Source organism: Oncorhynchus clarkii, chromosome 11, assembly GCF_045791955.1.
Source record: "Oncorhynchus clarkii lewisi isolate Uvic-CL-2024 chromosome 11, UVic_Ocla_1.0, whole genome shotgun sequence".
Lineage (NCBI taxonomy): Eukaryota > Metazoa > Chordata > Actinopteri > Salmoniformes > Salmonidae > Oncorhynchus > Oncorhynchus clarkii.
The window spans coordinates 27,402,087-27,422,981 of NC_092157.1; the positions used below are offsets into that span (position 1 = coordinate 27,402,087).

General features: G+C 46.3%; 1 protein-coding gene across 1 annotated transcript in view; it reads left to right on the top strand.

Annotated features, from left to right (window-relative positions):
- The window catches only part of LOC139420420 (uncharacterized), a 34,744-nt gene extending 14,507 nt beyond the window's left edge, over positions 1 to 20,237 (top strand). The window contains exons 3-7 of the mRNA XM_071170500.1: positions 1,761 to 2,280; positions 10,624 to 10,795; positions 10,998 to 11,857; positions 12,026 to 16,122; positions 16,941 to 20,237. Of these exons, the coding sequence (XP_071026601.1) occupies positions 1,883 to 2,280; positions 10,624 to 10,795; positions 10,998 to 11,857; positions 12,026 to 16,122; positions 16,941 to 16,975 (5,562 nt within the window). The 5' untranslated portion in view covers positions 1,761 to 1,882 and the 3' untranslated portion in view covers positions 16,976 to 20,237. The remainder of the gene's footprint in view (positions 1 to 1,760; positions 2,281 to 10,623; positions 10,796 to 10,997; positions 11,858 to 12,025; positions 16,123 to 16,940) is intronic.
- The last annotated feature ends 658 nt before the right edge of the window (positions 20,238 to 20,895 follow it).

Consider the following 20,895-nt stretch of genomic DNA (forward strand, 5'->3'; position numbering starts at 1 on the left):
TTTGCATCATTTTGGGTTCAAGATTGTGAAAACAAGTTTGCAGTTGAATCTGAGTTTGACAGTACGCTAATTCATCAGTAATCAAATCCATTTATTTTGTGCAATGTTCACAGCTATCTACTCTAACAGAAATGTGCCTGAAAGAAAATGCTCCACCAAAATGCAGTTGGCAACAGTTAAACAGGAAAAAGTAACACTGCGCCAGAGCCAAGAGTCAATCCCCCAATACTAACAGGTTTAAGGTTTTACATGAGAAAGATAATCGTATTAGTGGGCTGGTCATACAAAGAGAGCGGGCAGTGTTTCACGCTCCTAGAGAGACCGTTAGTCACCTAGGTAGTACCACGACTAAGGTGGTGGACGGCAGGCAAGGCAATAGAGCAACGCAACACCGATACAAGACGTCTCCAGTCTGGAACTGCATTCCAAAAGCATCTCAGAATGGTAGTGCTGATTTAGGATCAGTTGTTTAATTAGTAATCCTAGATTAGCACCTGAGATGCTTGATTCATACGGCCTCTGGCCTATATACAATACTTTGTAGAATATTATTTATTGAAACACTGTGATTTACTCTAGACTACCACAGGCTTGTCCTCCTATCTCTGCTTTAAGTATAATCCCAGGTGTTGGTATAAACTAGGCCAGTGATTCCTAATATTTTTTGGTTACTGTACCCGACTCACATTTAGCTCTGTTTGGACATACAAAGTATCCTCTCATGTGCATTTTACCAGTAAGCCTATGGTTTTATAAGTCTTCCAAAGTACCCCCTGTGGATAGCCCAAGTACACCCATGGGTACACATACCCTAAGTTGGGAACCATTGAACTAGGCTAACTCTTGTTTGGTATACAATGACACGGAGACTAGCGTTAGCATCTGTCCAGTGGTACGCTGCTGTAAACATCACTAACAGGTCACTACAATACAGGCAGAGTATAATCCACTCATATTACCCAGGGGCTTTCAGGCATATGCCCAGGATTCAGGAATATCCTCAGGGCGTTCTGGAGCTGTATGCCTGGCTGGCTGGGTGGGTGATTATTATAGCTACGCCCCAGATTAGGATTTGGATGTGGATAGAGGCTGGAACACACACACACACAGTCCTGGTGGTGCAGGCAAGCTGAGTAACACAAGATGAGGGGAGCACCGCTTAGCCTGTTACATCAAGATCCACTGCAACACTGACTACCCTCCCAATCCCCACCGCTGATTTACCAAACATGGGCTAGCCAACCAGCCGCTGCCTCAGGGCTACAGTTCTACAGTTCAGGTATTATTACATAGTTATTACATGATATGTGTCACTAGCACCGTTATTACTATTGATAATAAGGATATTTTGGGTTGCTCTAACTAGCGCTGGTGATTTTCCTCTCCCGCTGTCTGCATGTGGTGGGCTTAGTATCAGACCTCTGTCTCGGACTGAGATGGAGAGACTCCTGTTGTGGGGCAGAGAGGAGAGCAGAGAAGGGGAGGAGAGGAGAGGATGGGGAAAGAATGGGGAGAGGAGAGGGGCGTCCTGTTGTCGGGCAGAGGAGAGGGAAGGGAAGGAGAGGAGAGGGAGGCAGACAGAGCGGTTGGTTTGTGGTGGAAGGAGCGGAGGCTTTGAAATGGGGGGTTTTGTTCTCGCCTCTCCCCTCTTCTCCGTCCAGTTGGGCAGTACTCTAAACAGAATGATATGGAGACAGAGGGATAATTGTTTTAACACCCCCCGCTCTTTATCTATCTCTCTTTCTGTCCTGTTTTCCCAGTGATGGCCAGTCAGCTGTGCAGCTGTGCTCGGGCTCCTTTCGCTGCGTCTAGCAACCAGGTCTGAGTGACGCCCTCCACCCGCCCCTCTTTCAAAAACAACACCAGCAAAACAAATGCGACCATGTACAGCGTGGAGGACCTGCTTATCTCTCATGGATACAAGCTGCCCCAAAACACCTCTACCGCCCCCACTGCCGTCTCCCCCACCCCCCCGTCCTCATACGATAACAAGCGTTACGGCGACCCTTCCTCCTGTCGCCAGGAGATCTTAGAGAGCCGGTCTGGTGGTGGTCACGGCACGGTGAACGGGTATGAGATAGACTCTGCGCCGGGGGTATATGTGTACGGCAACAATAACTGCAGGAAGCCCCAGCCACCAGCCCCAACCAAAAGCTACTCCTCGAGTCACACTGACAATGCATGGAGGGACAGGAACAGCCAAACACAGAGGAGGGAAGCCGACAGCGGTAACCAAGGTGACACCCACTCCTTGGGCGATTCTCTCACGACAGATAGCGGGTGAGTCCGTCTACTTAATCTTTTGGAATGCTAGTGTTGTTTTCCTTTTTTTTTTTATCATTGCATGCAATCTTGACATCTCTTGCTTGCATGTTGTTAATCATACAGTTGGTCTGTTGCAGGAATCTTGTTTGGCACATAGTCATGCAAAGGTGGAGTCAGTCAGTATAGGAGTTCTGCATTGGGATGCTGCACCACAGATTCTCTCCCTCTCTCTCTCACCTCTCTATTTCTCCCTTTCTTTTTATCTTTCCCTCCCTCCCTTTCCGATAAAGCCAGTAGACAGGGAGTTGGGGTAATGTGTTCTGGAGTCTTAATCTGCCACATGGGACAGTTGTGTTGTAAACAGACTAGTACTGCTGCTACTACTGCTGATGATAGACCCCAGCGCCAACATCCGTCTGAGCATGCCCAGTTCTGCAGACAGATTTTACATCCCAAATGGCACTCTATTCCTTTATAGTGCACTATTTTTTATTTTACCTTTATTTAACTAGGCAAGTCAGTTAAGAACAAATTCTTATTTACAATGACGGCCTAGGAACAGTGGGTTAACTGCCTTGTTCAGGGGCAGAACGACAGATTTTGACCTTGGCAGCTCGGGGATTTGATCCACCAACCTTTCGGTTACTGGCCCAACGCTCTAACCACTAGGCCTTCAGTTCTTCTATTATTACATTTAAAAATATTGATATATTTTGTAAAAAATCTCTCTAAAAAATGCTGTCCCACCGTAACACGCACATTAAAAGACTGTAGCATTAATGTACCTTAAGCCACACCCCTACACATATCACCAGGTGATGGGATTGCACCCCTCTCCAGAATAGCCACATGGTGAGTAGCCTGCAGATATTTTGGAAAAAATGAGTAAGCAAGTTGGTAAATCTTCATGTATTTTTAAGAAGTGTCACTACCGAACATCTAATATATCAAGAAATATGTAAAGTAGGATTTGGGACTAATACAGTGGGGCAAAAAAGTATTTAGTCAGCCACCAATTGTGCAAGTTCTCCCACTTAAAAAGATGAGAGAGGCCTGTAATCTTCAACATAGGTACACTTCAACTATGATGGACAAATTTAGAAATGTTTTAATGAATTTATTTGCAAATTATGGTGGAAAATAAGTATTTGGTCAATAAAAGTTTATCTCAATACTTTGTTATATACCCTTTGTTGGCAAAGACAGAGGTCAAACGTTTTCTGTAAGTCTTCACAAGGTTTTCACACACTGTTGCTGGTATTTTGGCCCATTCCTCCATGCAGATCTCCTCTAGAGCAGTGATGTTTTGGGGCTGTTGCTGGGCAACACGGACTTTGATCTTCCTCCAAAGATTTTCTATGGGGTTGAGATCTGGAGACTGGTTAGGCCACTCCAGGACCTTGAAATGCTTCTTACGAAGCCCCTCCTTCGTTAACCGGGCGGTGTGTTTGGGATCATTGTCATGCTGAAAGACCCAGCCACGTTTCATCGTCAATGCCCTTGCTGATGGAAGGTTTTCACTCAAAATCTCACGATACATGGCCCCATTCATTCTTTCCTTTACACGGATCAGTCATTCTGGTCCATTTGCAGAAAAACAGCCCCAAAGCATGATGTTTCCACCCCCATGCTTCACAGTAGGTATGGTGTTCTTTGGATGCAACTCAGCATTCTTTGTCCTCCAAACACGACGAGTTTAGTTTTTATTAAATGACCATATGACATTCTCCCAATCTTCTTCTGGATAATCCAAATGCTCTCTAGCAAACTTCAGACGGGCCTGGACATGTACTGGCTTAAGCAGGGGGACACGTCTGGCACTGCAGGATTTGAGTCCCTGGCGGCGTAGTGTGTTACTGATGGTAGGCTTTGTTACTTTGGTCCCAGATCTCTGCAGGTCATTCACTAGGTCCCCCCGTGTGGTTCTGGGATTTTTGCTCACTGTTCTTGTGATCATTTTGACCCCACAGGGTGAGATCTTGCGTGGAGCCCCAGATCGAGGGAGATTATCAGTGGTCTTATATGTCTTCCATTTCCTAATAATTGCTCCCACAGTTGATTTCTTCAAACCAAGCTGCTTACCTATTGCAGATTCAGTCTTCCCAGCCTGGCGCAGGTCTACAATTTTGTTTCTGGTGTCCTTTGACAGCTCTTTGGTCTTGCCCATAGTGGAGTTTGGAGTGTGACTGTTTGAGGTTGTGGACAGGTGTCTTTTATAATGATAACAAGTTCAAACAGGTGCCATTAATACAGGTAACGAGTGGAGGAAAGAGGAGCCTCTTAAAGAAGAAGTTACAGGTCTGTGAGAGCCAGAAATCTTGCTTGTTTGTAGGTGACCAAATATTTATTTTCCAGCATAATTTGCAAATAAATTCATAACAAATTCTACAATGTGATTTTATGGATTTTTTTTCTCATTTTGTCTGTCATAGTTGAAGTGTACCTATGATGGAAATTACAGGCTTCTCTCATCTTTTTAAGTGGGAGAACTTGCACAATTGGTGACTGACTAAATACTTTTTTGCCCCACTGTATATTTGCTGGGATGTACATCTGTCCAAATGAAAGATAGCCAGCCATATGTTACTTGTGTCCAAACCAAAATTGTCCCAGCCGTAACAATTGACACCATAGAGATATATAGAGGTCTCATCTTTGTATCTGTGCCATTATGGTGTCTGTGACAGCACAGACCGCGCCATTGAGGCTATCTCCATTATAAAGTTGCATGCGCCATGCTCTACCAACTGAGCTACAGAGGACCACCATGTGGGTAGTGGACAAGTGCACACTTCAGGGAAAAGTGTAGTGTATTAAGTTTCATAGCCAGCAGGGGGGCTCCAACCCTCCAAGAGCCCAAACATTTACATCTATTTGGTCAAAACATAGACGTCTGGGGCCTCCCGAGTGGCGCAGTGCTAGAAGTGTTACTACAGACCCGGGTTCATTTCTGGGCTGTGCCACAACCGGCCGTGGCCGGGAGTCCCATAGGACGGCACACAATTGGCCCAGCGTCGTCCGGATTAACGGAGGGTTTGGCTGGTGGGGCTTTACTTGGCTCATCGCGCTCTAGCCACTCTTTGTGGCGGGCCGGGTGTCTGCGGGGTGACCCTGGTCACTAGTTGAACAGTGTTTCCTCCTACACATTGGTGTGGCTGGCTTCCGGGTTAAGCTGGCAGTTGTTAAGGAGCGCAGTTAGGCGGGTCATGTTTCGGAGGACGCATGACTCCACCTTCGCTTCCACCAATCCCTTTGGGGAGTTGCAGCGATGAGACAAGATTGAAAATTGGGGAGAAAAAGGGAATCCCCACCCAGCTTACTTTTCAATGGTGGAAGCCCTGAATGGCAATATCTATACTAAAATGAGTCCTCCATTTATCTGATTGATTTACACCGAAACGGATGTTATTTTTCCAAAATAAAGATAGGTAAATTGACAATTTAAGCATCCAACAACATATTTAATTAGATGCATAAGTAAATCAATCAATCAACAAGTTTCAAATATATACAATCAACATTGAACATTTTACAGAGAACAATATAGATGATATTTCTCTAAATTTCAACTTGAAGGTTTAGAAAATCAGGTTAAATCATGTTTTTACCATTGTGTTAATTTGGTATGCAAATACAATTTCTAAAATGTATCTGTAATAGAAGGTTAATCAAAAGGATCAATACTGTGCATGATTCTCCCTTTACTGAAACATTATCAGTATGTTTTGGACCTGGCCAATTTAATGGGATGGTAAGGAATTCAGCTAAGTATTTAAAATATGCAATGCAAACAAATGTGTGTGAGTAGTATGTACAGTCAGAGGTTTACATACACTTAGGTTGGAGTCATTAAAACTCCACACATTTCTTGTTAACAAACTATAGTTTTTGCAAGTCTGTTAGGACATCGACTTTGTGCATGACACAAGTCATTTTATAATTATAATTCACTGTATCACAATCCCAGTGGGTCAGAAGTTTACATACACTAAGTTGACTGCCTTTAAACAGCTTGGAAAATTCCAGAAAATGATGTCATGGCTTTAGAAGCTTCTGATAGGCTAATTGACATCATTTGAATCAATTGGAGGTGTACCTGTGGACGTATTTCAAAGCCTACCTTCAAACTCAGTGCCTCTTTGCTTGACATCATGGGAAAATCAAAATAAATCAGCCAAGACATCAGGAAAAAAACACAAGTTTGGTTCATCCTTGGGAGCAAGTTCCAAACACCTGAAGGTACCATGTTCGTCTGTACAAACAATAGTACGCAAGTATAAACACCATGGGACCACGCAGCCGTCATTCCGCTCAGGAAGGAGACTCTTTCTGTCTCCTAGAGATGAACGTACTTTGGTGCAAAAAGTGCCAATAAATCCCAGAACAACAGCAAAGGACCTTGTGAAGATGCTGGAGGAAACGGGTACAAAAGTATCTATATCCACAGTAAAACGAGTCCTATATCAACATAACCTGAAAGGCAGCTCCGCAAGGAAGAAGCCACTGCTCCAAAACCGCCATAAACAAGCCAGACTACGGTTTGCAACTGCACATGGGGACAAAGATCGTACTCTGGTCTGATGAATCAAAAATATAACTGTTTGGCCATAATTACCATTGTTATGTTTGGAGCAAATAGAGGGCGGCTTGCAAGCCAAAGAACACCATCCCAACCGTAAAGCACGGGGGTGGCAGCATCATGTTGTGGGGATGCTTTACTGCAGGAGGGACTGGTGCACTTCACAAAATAGATGGCATCATGAGAAAGGAAAATGATGTGGATATATTGAAGCAACATCTCAAGACATCAGTCAGGAAGTTAAAGCTTAGTCGCGAACGGGTCTTCCAAATGGACAATGACCCCAAGCATACTTCCAAAGTTGTGGTAAAATGGCTTAAGGACAACAAAGTCAAGGTATTGGAGTGGCCATCACAAAGTCCTGACCTCAATCCTATAGCAAATTTGTGGGCAGAACTGAAAAGCGTGTTCGAGCAAGAAGGCCTACAAACCTGACTCAGTTACACCAGCTCTGTCAGGAGGAATGGGCCAAAATTCACCCAACAAATTGTGGGAAGCTTGTGGAAGGCTACCCAAAACGTTTGACCCAAGTTAAACAATTTAGAGGCAATGCTGTATTTAAACGTCTGACCCACTGGGAATGTGATGAAAGAAATAAAAGCTTAAATAAATAATTCTCTCTACTATTATTATGACATTTCACATTCTTAAAATAAGGTGGTGATCCTAACTGACCTAATACAGGGAATTTTTTTAACCAGGATTAAATGTCAGGTATTGTGAAAAACTTAAATGTATTTGGCTAAGGTGTATGTAAACTTCTGACTTCAACTGTATGTCTACCTGACATATGTTGGAAGACGTGTGCTGAAAGTTTGGCAAAAACAGGATACAAATGATCATGTTTTTCCAACCCCCAATTTGCACCACTTCTGTAGAATGACCCATATAGGGAATAGGATGCCATTTGGGACGCATGGAGACAGATAGGGACGTCTGCCTGTTTTAAAACCCCGATCAGTAGTAGGCTATCGATAGCCCCTCTCTCCATCGCTTCACATAGAACCTTCCTTATATAATGCATTCAACATTAATAATGCACGCAGCATTTAAATATGGAGAAGAGATGCTGCCTGCTATTCTTAGTTCAGTTAAGGTGTTATGCAATGGCAACCTTTCCGGGGGAATGTCCCTTGGTGTTAAAATTTAGGATTTTTACAGAGACACTCATTCTTTCGTCTGTCCTTTCAGCTTGAGTAGCCTAGTTGCAGTAGCAGTGCTGGAGGTTTGTGTATTGTATAGCTCTGTAGCTGAATTCATTCTCTATGTAATTCTATGATATCAGTACCCAATGACACTCGATTATATACTATTTCAGTAGATGTAGATTTTTTTATTTTTTTATATGTACATATTTTTAAATTTGTTGTTTTTCATATTTGCTCATAGAACAGGGATTTGACCTTGAATATTACACAATGGTAACATTGATTATATTAGGCATATATAATTCAACCTGCATAGCCTAACCTTGCCTCAAGTGCATTTGATTAGAAAATGTAAGCATTAAAATCATATACGTGACACTTTTTACAATGGTTGTTGCTGGGGTGTTTTTAGCTTAGTTGTTGAAGGTAAATATGTATTATACCTCATCTTTCCACTAGGAGGTGCCGATGCTATCCACTTGCTATTGACTAACTAGGCTGTAATATAAGATATGGGATGCAGTGGAACTTACCTAATTCTCACGGCTGACTACACTGACAGAAAATGAAAAAAGCATGGAGAATCAGCTTCTCTCAGACCGTAGGGTGCACACATGTCATGTTTCTTTGCATGTACAGTAGGAATATCCAGAAATAGCTGTAACTAGGCCTACATCCTATCCAGAGACTGGGAGTTGGCTTGCATTATGCGTGTGTATCTCTAATGGTCACACAGCAGCAACCCTTCCATTCTACATTAGCCTTTAGAGATGGGGAGAGACAGACCACTGATGTCTCTATTCCTCTACCAGTAGTGTTCTGACTCCCTCCAGTGGAAGAGGGCCTCAATGACATCTTGCTGTAGAATTATTCCTGATGTGTCCTGTGTGTGTTCTAGGTTTCTAGATTCTATTTCTGTGTGTTCTATTACTGTGTGTTCTAGGATCAACTACTGTGTGTTCTAATAGTGTATTCTAGGTTCTAATACTGTGTTCTTTGTGTTCTACATTCTAATACTGGGTTACAGTGCCTTCGGAAAGTATTCAGACCCCTTGACTTTTTCCATATTTTGTTATGTTACAGCCTTATTCTAAAATGTATTAAATATATATATATATATTCAGCAATCTACACATGACAAAGCAAAAACAAGTTGCCCTTTGCACATTTATTAAAAATAAAAACACCTATTTACATAAGTATTCAGACCCTTTGCTATGAGACCCGAAATTAAGCTTCGGTGCATCCTGTTTCCATTGATCATCCTTGAGATGTTTCTACAACTTGATTGGAGTCCATCTGTGGTAAATTCAATTGATTGGACATGATTTGGAAAGGCACACACCTGTCTAATATAAGATCCCACAGTTGACAGTGCAAGTCTGAGCAAAAATCAAGCCATGTGCTCGAAGGAATTGTCCGTAGAGCTCCGAAACAGGATTGTGCCGAGGCACAGATCTGGGGAAGGGTACCAAAACATTTCTGCAGCATTGACGGTCCCCAAGAACACAGTGGCCTCCATCGTTCTTAAATGGAAGATTCTTCCAAGAGCTGGCCGCCCGGCCAAACTGAGCAATCTGGGGAGAAGGGCCAAGAACCTTATGGTCACTCTGACAGAGCTCTAGAGTTCCTCTGTAGAGATGGGAGAACCTTCCAGAAGGACAACCATCTCTGCAGCTCTCCACCAATCAATCAGACTTTGATGGTAGAGTGGCCAGAAAGACAGTGCTCCTCAGTAAAAGCCACATGATAGCCCGCTTGGAGTTTGCCAAATGGCACCTAAAGGACTCTCAGACCATGAGAAACAAGATTCTCTGATCTGATAAAACCAAGATTGAATTCTTTGGTCTGAATGCCAAGCGTCACATCTGGAGGAAACCTGGCACCATCCCTACGGTGAAGCATGGTGGTGGCAGCATCATGCTGTCGGGATGTTTTTCAGCAGCATGGACTGGGAGACTAGTCAGGGTTAACAGAGCAAAGTACAGAGATCCTTGATGAAAACCTGCTCAGGACCTCAGACTGGGGCGAAGGTTCACTTTCAAACAGGACAATGACCTTAAGCACACAGGCAAGACAATGCAGGAGTGACTTCCGGACAAGCTTCTGGCTTCTCTGAATGTCCTTGAGTGGCCCAGCCAGAGCCCGGACTTGAACCCGCTCTAACATCTCTGGAGAGACCTGAAAATAGCTGTGCAGCAACGCACCCCATCAAACCTGACAGAGCTTGAGAGGATCTGCAGAGAAGAATAGGATAAACTCCCCAAATACAGGTGTGCCAAGCTTGTCACGTCATACCCAAGAAGACTCGATGCTGTAAATGCCATATTTCAGTTATTTATTTTTAATAATTTAGCAAACATTTCTAAAAACCTGTTTTTGCTTTGTCATTATGGGGTATAGTCTGTAGATTGATGAGGGGGGGAAACAATTTAATACATTTTAAAATAAGGCTGTAAAGTAACAATGTGGAAAAGGTCAAGAGGTCTGAACACTTCCTGACGGCACTGTATGAGTGCTCTAGTCTCTAATAGTGTGCGTTCTTTGTGTTTTAGGTTCTCATACGGTGTTCTAATACTGGGTTCTGTGTGTTCTAGGTTCTAATACTGTGTTGTCTTCTCTGTGTTCTAGGTTCTGTGAGGGGCCCAGAGGGGTGTATTCAGAGTCCAGGGGCCACCGAGACGTGTCCTACTGGAGGAGGAGAGGCCAGGACTTCAGTGTTCTCCTGGATTACGCTGACTTCAGAGAACCTCGAGGAGGAGGCTATAGGTCAGAGGGGGTGCAGCAGCCACAGAGACAGGAGGTGATTTAAATCTGTGATTAGTTTATTTGACCTTTTTAAAAGACATAGTGTAACCACTGAGGATGACACAATAATGCGTGTTCCAAATGGCACCCTATTCCCCATAGGCCCTGGATCAAAGGTATGGCACTACATAGGGACTAGGTTGTCGTTTGAGACCTATACAAAGACTGCTTTCCATTGTTGTCCTCTGTCTGTCTAGGTGCCCCCAGAGGATCAGCGGCAGCAGCGTGAGAGGCAGCGTTGGGCAGTCCAGTCCCAGGCCCAGTCCCGCTCCAAGCAGAGAGAGGCAGCGCTGCAGCAGTGGACGACGGCTGCCGTGGAGAGGAAGTGTCAGAGCCTGGGCACGGACGAGTGGCGACCCGCCGTGGTCAGCTTTGCCCGCCAGCTCTCGGACAGCGAGGGCGACAGTTGGGCTCAGGCTCAGGAGCAGCAGCAACTGCAGCAGCGCCACCTCCGGACACCGGATGGCGCTGTGGTTGTAATGGGGCCCAGGAACAAAGGGAAGTCCCAGTCTCTGCCCCGAATGCTGCCGCCGGACAGCCTGCAATACGTGTCCATGTCTGGGTCTGTTGGGTCTGGGCAGGACGTGTACAGGAAGGTCAACGGCCACCCAGGGTCCCATCACGACCCTTACAACAGATATAACCACAACCAGGCTGGGACAGGGGACAGGTGGTCTGAGAATGACAGCAGACCATCCAGTCAGGCTAGTATGGCCAGCCAGCTTAGCCAGGCCTCTCTGGTACCAAAGACCCGGTTCAGCCGTCCCCTGCGGCCTCCGTCCTATGAGGTGCACCAGCAGACCCGGGGGAGTTCTGAGACGCTGTCAGGAGACCCAGCAGCAGCATCAACTCCACAGCCCCAGGCCAGGGACAGAACCCCCCTCCCCCACCCCAGGATGGGTGACCCCAGGCTGGACTATTATTCACAAGATGGAGGGTCCGGCACGGATCCTCCGGGTTATATCCCTCCCCCATCGTATCCCCCCAAGAGAGCTCCTCTTATGAGAGGGGGCCATGGAGGTCACAGGGGCTATGGAGAGGTCCCAGTGAACTACAGGTAATTGTTGTAGCAACTTGTTGTAGCCTTACTTGTGATTTGTAATATTACTTGTTTACTTTGCTTTTGAAGCGCTCTGTTGTAGAGAACCATCTGCTAAATGACCAAATGAACATTAATGTAATATACAATGTAGATGTTAAATACTTTATAATTTGTTATTATCAGGTACCACCAGGTGTTCCAGCAGCAACAGATGCGTGGGACCCCGGACCCCTGGTTCAGTAGCAGACACACCGGTGGAGGAGGGTCCTGGCCGGAGCCTCAGAGAGAGCCCCTCGGAGAGAGGAGCGTGCCCCACCGGAAGCAGCTCTACCCTGGCTACAGCGAGCAGCAGCACCAGCCGGGCCTGGGTCCTGGCATCCAGTACGTCCACGACCCACGTGTCCGACAAAATTCCGGGGGAGGAAGCTCGTCTCTAGGCGGCGAAGGTAACTCCATGACGGACCCCGACAACATTCGCCACATCCGTAACTCCACATCCTCTGAGCTTCCCAGTGTCACCGTGTCAGACCACTCGTCTGATGACAGTGCCTTCCTGTCCCTCGCCTCCACGGGGGCCCCGCCGACACTTGCCAGCACGTCAGATCCAGCCAGTCCGACAACGCCGAAGTCTACTAGCGACTATGACAATAAGAATAACCGGTGGAAGCAGCAGCACAGCGATTTGCACAAAGAGACTGGCTCACTAGATAACTTCCCAGCAGCAACTGACCAAAACTGTAACAGGTATATTCCCAAAAACAACCTAGGTGGTTTCTCTGCCTTCCAGCCCCCAGCCACGGCTTCATCGGTGCTTCTTAGCTCCAGCTCAGACCAAGGATTCTCGGAAACAACCATCACGCAGGTGAAGAAGATAGTTCCAGGAGACTCGGGGGTAGACCACAACAACAGAAACTCTAAGAGGAAGTCTCACAGTGAGACCATATTCTGCCTGGTGTCTGTTCCCATCCACATGCAGCAACAACAAACCAATAAAGACTCAGTCTCCACAGCAGACCAGAACAATAACGAGAAGATGCAAGACAGTCTGCCAAGTAGTCTGCCAATCGTGAGCGTCTTCGCCACAGAAGACAACCAGAACACTGTGGTCCAATCAGACAACAGCCAAAGCCTCCGTAGCAAGTCGTTATCAGACATGGGTCTCAAACCCCCCTCCCACACCAGCAGCTTCAGTTCTATGAGAAGCACCAGGAAGGGTCCTCTGAGGAAGGAGATAGTAGACGCCTGGTCACTCCAGGCCAGTGCTGACAAGGAGCTGTGCTATGCCGGCTCCTGGCCCGGGGACCAGTACAGGAACCAGGAAACCCAGACCAGCTCCCCCGTGAAGGGTCCTGGGTGTACAGGGGGGACAGGTCAGCCTGGAGGACAGGGGAGTCAGGAGCCAGGCCACCCGGCCTCAGACACAACCACAGACAGCAGCGTGGGACCCAACTGCAGCTCTGTGTCCGCATCCTACGGCGTGGGCTACCCCATGAAAGGCCAGAAGAACCTCCACCCGTCCAGCAACAGCGCCTTCTCCCGCCTCAGTATCAGCCCGGCCCAGCCCCTGTCACTTCCATCACTCCCACCCCAGCCTCCACCCTCTGGATCTGGGGAGGAGAGAGACCAACATACCTTCACATCCAGAAAGACTGGTGCTACTACCACCACCTCCAACACCACTACCAAACCCCCAGACGATGTCAACGCTAATAGCCAGGGCCAGGTGGCGTTTGGTCAGTTCCTGCTGAAGCCGGTGAGCCGGCGGCCGTGGGACGCCATCGAGGAGCTGGAGTGTTTCAACAAGGCTGCAGGCGTAGAACTAGACCAGATCCAGAAGAACCAGAAGGTCCAGCCCAGGAGACCCAGTGTGGACCAGTGTATAGATGACCTGGACGAGGTGTACAGGAACATCATGGAGCTGAGCGGAGAAGACACACAACATCAGCCCATAGCCCCTCCCCCTCTTGATTCTGAGCGGGAGACAGTTAGCCTTCCAGACCAGCGCCTGAATAACAAACCCAACAACAACGTCCCTACCATCAGGCCCAGACTAGACAGCTGGGGCCCTGGTTCCTCTATAGACCCAGAATATAGGGAGGTGAGGAGTGCCTTCTTCAGGCCCCAGCCCCAGAACAGGACCAGCATCCCCAGACCAATGAGAGAGGACCTGGTGCCAACTGGTTTCAGAGACTACAAACTCCACAATGAACAGAGTGACCACAGGGAAACTTATGACCCCAGGCTTACCTACAGGCAGGAGCAGGACGTCGCCAAGGAGTCTCTACTGAGGGACGTGGGGCTCACCGTCTACACTGAGGCCCCTGGGTGTCTCGGAGAGCAGGACCAGCACTGTGGCCCCACACCGCTCACATCGTTAGACCACGAGGAACTATGTCAGAACGTACAGCTATTATGGGAGAGCGGAGAGAAACCATCTCTAGCCAAAAGCAGCAAGGTTGAGGTTGCGCACATCTGTGAGGGCAGTAATAAGGACGAGCTGGGCCCCACTAAAGTAGTGGAAGAGGAGAGGAAGGTAAAGCCGGATAATGTACCCGTCGTGCCACCCAGATTCAGAGGCCATGTGCCCAATCTGAACATCCGCAGGGCACGGAGTGAGAACAGCAGGTCGCCAAGAGGTGAAGGGTTGCGGGGGTCACCACGACCCGGCAGGCTGACCCGGGAGGCAGCGATCGCCTTCAAGGATGGCGACTACAGATACAGCGTCAGCTCCGATCCTCTGAGTTGGCGTAACGAGGCGACGTTGGCAGATCGACACCTGGAGACCCTGCTGATCAAGGAGAAGGCGAACACCAGGCCCACGGAGGACCTGAGTAATCTATATGAGGTGAAGTGTGCCAAGGGGATCCCTGAGAACGAGACGATGGAGCAGAGAGCAGCCAGGATACTGGGGATAGACGTAGCCCCGGATTCACTGCAGAGCCGGGTCCAGGAGAGAGAGGAGGAGTCACTGCAGAGCCGGGTCCAGGAGAGAGAGGAGGAGTCACTGCAGGGGGTGGTGGAAGAGAGCGAGGAGGAGGGAGAGACTGGCATAGGTGAAACGCAGGCGCACAGCCCTTACAGAGAGCAGCAGAACCAATATGACACAAAGACTGGGGAAGAGACACCAGAACTCCATCCAGAAGGAGCACAGGCTGTGGAATCACTGGGCCTGGTTGAACAGAAAGAGGAGGAGCAGGAGCATAGAGACAACACAGAGAATCAGAGGCAACACAAAGAAGAAACCCAGGAGCACAGTCCAGACAGAGACACGGAGACAAAGCATGTGAGAAGACAGTACGAACGGATGATGGAGGTAGACGTATCCGTGGTTACCTTGGGAGAGGAGAAAGGAGGAGGACCCAGTAAGGATGACAGCCTATCAGTATATGAAGACAGACATGCTGGAGGAGGTGGAGAGAGCCAGAGCCACCCCTCCATGGTGCTGGAGCTACCGGAGTTCCCTCCCAGTAGTCTGCCCCTGTCTCTGCCCATGACCCGAGATGAGGAGCTGGCCCTCAGCGTGCTGAGTGTGGGAGGGGGTGGGGAGAGGCAAGGAAAGAAGGGACACGGTAGTGGTGGTGCCTCCCCCAGGCTCTCCTCGTCCCCCTCCTCCATATCACCTGGCTGCACGGAGAGCATGGCCCACATGGATGAGCCGTTCTCCGTCTCCTGCATCCGTGTCAGGAGTTCAGGAGAGGCAGAACCAGAACAAGAGACCGGGGTAGTGGTAGAGGCAGAGCGAGAGAACGACGCAAACCCAGGGGAAGGGATGAGGCAGGCAGAGGAGAAGAGAGAGAGGGGGGAGATGGAGGAGTTGAGGATGGAGTCCAAGGCGGAGGGGAAAGAGATAGAAGATGAGCCAGATGTCGTGCAGGAGGAGGAGGAGAAAGAGGAAGTCAAAATCAAGGGGAAGAAGGATGAGGAGAAAGAGCCAAAGACAAAAAGAGAGGAGAAGACAAGAGAGGGGCAGGAGGTGGAGAAGGATGAGGTGTTAGAGCCAGATGAGAAAATAGAGGGGCAGGAGGTGGAGAAGGATGAGGTGGTAGAGCCAGATGAGAAAAGAGAGGGGCAGGAGGCGGAGAGGAGTGAGAAACCAGATGTCCAACAGGAGGTTAGGCCAGAGCCGGTCTCCAGACCTATGAAACCTCCTCTCCTCCCCAAGCCCATCCCTAAACCTCGTAGCGGCACGGTGGCCAAGAGAGAGATCACCCTCCCCCTGAGCTTCAGTGTGTCTTCCTGTGGCTCCTCTCCCACCCTAGAGGGCGGCGAAATGCTCTCGGGTACGGTAGGAACATGGACACATGCATGTCTTAAATAAGATCCATTTTAAAACACTTTTCATACTACAGTTCAAAGTGCATTAAATACGTTCTTGTACAATAGGCACAGGTAAATATATTTTGTTTGATCTTGAAAGATGCATTTTTTCAGCCTCGTTCATTAGTGGAAGGGAGATTTGTTTTGGCATGTGTGCCACAAGAGGGAGCTATTATCCTAGCATATGAGTGATATAAGTTTCATTTAGACTTGGTTTTAATACATTCTAAAGACTAATACTGCTGGAAAACACACTAAGAACATTCTCAGATGAACTAGTAGGGATGCAACCTTTGCTCTGGCTGGTTAAATGGCAGTTTGACCTAAGTGGACAATAAGGTGTTTTTATAGCAGAACTGTGGGAGAATCCGGCCATAAAACCACTCCAGAAACGATGATTCCAGCTGTATGATAGAAATGTTTATTGGGTTGGTTTAGCGGGTGTCGATGGAAGGGTGTGTGTGTGTGTGTGTGTGTGTGTGTGTGTGTGTGTGTGTGTGTGTGTGTGTGAGAGCTGTGAGTCCTCCGAGACCACTGTGACTCACTGAAACAAGTTGTTTTAAATAAGGATTTTCCTAGCCTGGTCCCAGATCTGTTTGTGTTCTTGACAGATTGGCATTGCAATGAGTGACCAAGAGTTGGCATGATTGCACAAACAGACTGGCACCCAGACTTTCCCTGTGTTCTCATTACTGTGTATGAATGAACCTTTTAGCTAATGGAATCATCATCGTGAATCTCTGACTGGATTGTGATTGGTGTCCGTTCTTTTACTCCTCAGACTCCTATGATCCTAGTCGAGTGGAGAGAGTGTAACCTCGACCTCTATCAATACCTTCGACATCTGGGGGGGAATTGGCTTTGGTCACCGCTCCGTCCGTCCATCTGTCCGTAAACGTTTCAGTCAATGCCTTTGTGTGTCTCCCAAATAGCACCCTATTCCCTATATAGTGCACTTCTTTTGACCAGAACTCTATCGGCCCTGGCCAAAAGTAGTGCACTAGATAGGGAATTAGGACACAAACTTTATCTCACCCCATGACCCCCCCCCCCTCCAACCACTGTGCGCCCTTTTCACCAGTACAAGCATTGTTTACGCAACAGTCTATAATGTCTGTCTGACTCTTGGTGCTCCAATGTCCTCTCGACTGCCAAACAAGAGAACCACCTGGACCCATCAGTCCTCTGGCCTTCATACTTCTACTTACCCTCCTCTTCCTCCTCTTCACCATCCTCCTCTCCTTCCAGACGCTTCCAGTCATTAGTGTCCTACTTTTGACTAGGGCCCTTAGGGCTCTGGTAAAAAGTAGTACACTATATAGTAAATAGGGTGCCATTTGGGACGTCAGCTGGGTTTTCTTGGAATTGCATGTCTGTCATCAACTGTCTCACAAATCCCAATACAACAGCACTGTGGTTCCTTCCTAGAGGCCTGATGTTGGAATATGAATGTAAAGAAGTGCTTCTGCTTTTCAAACACAAACCGTTACTATGAGATGAATCCACAAAAAGACAAACGTCTCGCATTACAATCAGTGTTACTTACGCACACACCAAATGTAAATAATAATTATAGAGGTTTAAGGTTTTATTCCAACATACCTTTGTGAGGTTTGTTGCTGAACTGTATATTTTCTTACCTGCGTTGAGAACTTAAATGTCGAAGAAGAATCCGATTTTGAAAGCTCTTGAGATGTTATTACCAATGGATACATCTTTCCTGTTTTCTGTTATTGGCCGTGAGCCTGAGAATGTAATTCAATACGAGGCTGGACCAGACTGAGAATAGCCTGGTCCCGGATTTGTTTTTGCTGTCCTGCCACCTCCTATGGTCATTGATTTGACAGTTGGCATGACGGCACTAACAGATCTGGGATCAGGCTAGATATAAAACACTGTGGTGTTTGACAAAAATGTCACTCAGAGCAATACTGTTGTTACACAGGGCTTCTCTTGGGGCTGCTTTGAGAGAGCAGCCGAGAGCCTGTGTCCTGTAAGGCCCAATCCCAAACTGCCCCCTAGACACCTACATTTGAGATGGGGCCCAAGACATTGATCTCATTACAAATCGTTGCGTTAAATCTCTACCATTTGGTACTGAGAGCACCAGAGGTGGCACTGTTAGCTAACGTCACTGGTCCTGTGTCAACTGTCTGTGAGTCGCTGGTGGTTCACCATTGGAGGGGTTCCTTGGGTGAATGTGAGGACCGTTTCCTTTCATTTCTAGTGCCATGGTGTGTCAGGACTGTGTCAGGACTGTGTCAGGACTGTGTCAGGGGTCAGATTTTGTTCTTTCAGCATCAGCAATCGCAGCAGCATTTCATTTCGCAAAATGTATTTATTTTTGTTAATCAATCCTCATACTGTACAAAAAAAGAAGTATATTTTAAGTATATTTTCAAATGTAAAAGAGGTTTATATTTAACCGTGCAGTTTCATTTGCTCACATAAATCCATTTTTGAGATATCACGTGAATATATCACGTGAATGTATCACATTTTTTCCAAAAGTGCTTTTTTTTTGCAAGGAACAATAGATAGACATGTAAGGATCTCAGTGTGCCTTGTACACACTTCTGTTTCTGTGGTAGGTTGAGTCCCAAATAGCACCCTATGCCATAGTGCACTGCTTTTGACCAGAGCCATATTGACCCTAGTCAAAATGAGTGGACTATGTAGGGCAGGGGTACTCAACTCTTACCCTATGAGGTCAGCAGCCGGCTGTTCTTCTGTTCTACCTAATTATTAATTGCACCCACCTGGTGTCCCAGGTGTAAATCAGTCCCTGATTAGAAGGGAACAATGAAAAAATGTAGCGGAACTGGCTTCAAGGTCCAGAGTTGAGTTGGAGGGATATAGGGGATATGCTGCCATTTTGAGGCGTACCAAATGTTTCTTTATGTTCAACACATACAGTATGTGTACTTTAATGGCTAAGCTCATTTTCTTATTTCAACTGGACATGTTGTAATTCATCCTTAATTGTATATGGATAAGACCATTTTGTGTTATTTTGGCAATAATAATGAAATGTATGTTATGGAAATCAACTATATCTTTGATATATAAAATGTTAATTCATTAACCTGATAAATGTAAACGTTCAACATATCAAACGCCTTGTAAGCTGGCAAAGCATAGCAATTCATATGTTTACATGCTCTTCACTAAGGATTTAATTGTAATTGTTATACACCTTTATGTTGTTGCTCAAATAACTGGCTTGCATATCACATTAGACTATATGTAAGGCCGTGTGTGTCATCAACCAGTACTTGTTGAAAGATCTAATTCTGAACCAAAACAGTTTTCCATGTATAAAGACTTCAATATGTTATTTTTCTCCGCTTGCTACAAACATACTACTATTATCTTTACCCCGGGATTGAATTTATGCGGTACGGATGGATGTTGCGTAAGCAGGAAGTCAGTTTGAGCTTTGAGTTTGTGATACAGTAGCTCTGATATCAAGCACAGGATAATGTTGACACCATCGAATTAGAATGATTGAAATTCTAAGTATGATTCTACTTCTAATCATTGTAATTCTATGGTTGACACTACCAACCCTTTGCCCTGTAACTCTAGGCTAGGTTCCAGGTGGACTATCGTTAAATGGTCATTCTCATAGACCTTTTGTACTGCAAGCTATTTGTAACATAGATACTATCGTTGCATATCTTGCTGTGATGTTTTCTATTTTCATACAAAGTCTGTACAGCTTTTTTTGTACGTGCATACAGGCATCCATTTTCTTTTTGTTATTGCATGTAATTCGTAAGAAGGTGTTATGGAGAGAGAGGTATTTGCATATAATCGCATTTGGTACTATAGTCTACCCAATAAGCAGCTGTTATATTTCATATAATGCATATTTTATTTCCAAAAATGTACGCCACGTATTTAAAATGAAAGCAAGGTATTTTTTTGAGTATTGTAAAAAGGGAACTCTGTTTTTGGAGCCACATGTTTGTCTGTATTCATGTTATGATCATTAAAAAGGAGCATACATACAGTCAGAGTGTGCTAGTGTTGTATAACATTGCAGATTATTCATAAATAAACTCTTCGCATGTAAGATATGCCTCAGTTTTTTTTTATATTATCACTTTGGAGAAATATTTTGATGTGTATTTGGTTTCAGTGCAAAGAGGCAGGTCTGTGAATCATACCAATGTATTTATGATGAATTGATAGTACTAAAATGGCCTCTGTTCTATTTAACAGATTCAAAACTACACTGTTCTGGCTGTGATCACTACATCTTCCATGGTTCCATGCATGTCTCATGTTATTGAATATGTCCATAGTGCTGGACAAGGTACATGACCAAAAGTATGTGGAAGCCTGCTCGTCGAACATCTCATTCCAAAATCATGGGCATTAATATGGAGTTGGTCCCCCCCTTTGCTGCTATAACAGCCTCCACTCTTCTTGGAAAGCTTTCCACTAGATGCTGGAACATTGCTGCGGGGACTTGCTTCCATCCAGCCATGAGCATTAGTGAGGTCGGGCACTGATGTTGGTCGATTAGGCCTGGCTCGCAGTAGGTGTTCCAATTCATCCTACAGGTGTTCAATGGGGTTGCGGTCAGGGCTCTCTGCAGGCCAGTCAAGTACTTCCACACCTATCTCGTCAAACCATTTCTCCATGGACCTTGCTTTCTGCATAGGGACATTGTCATGCTGGAACAGGAAAGGGCCTTCCCCAAACTGTTGCCACAATGTTGGCAGTAC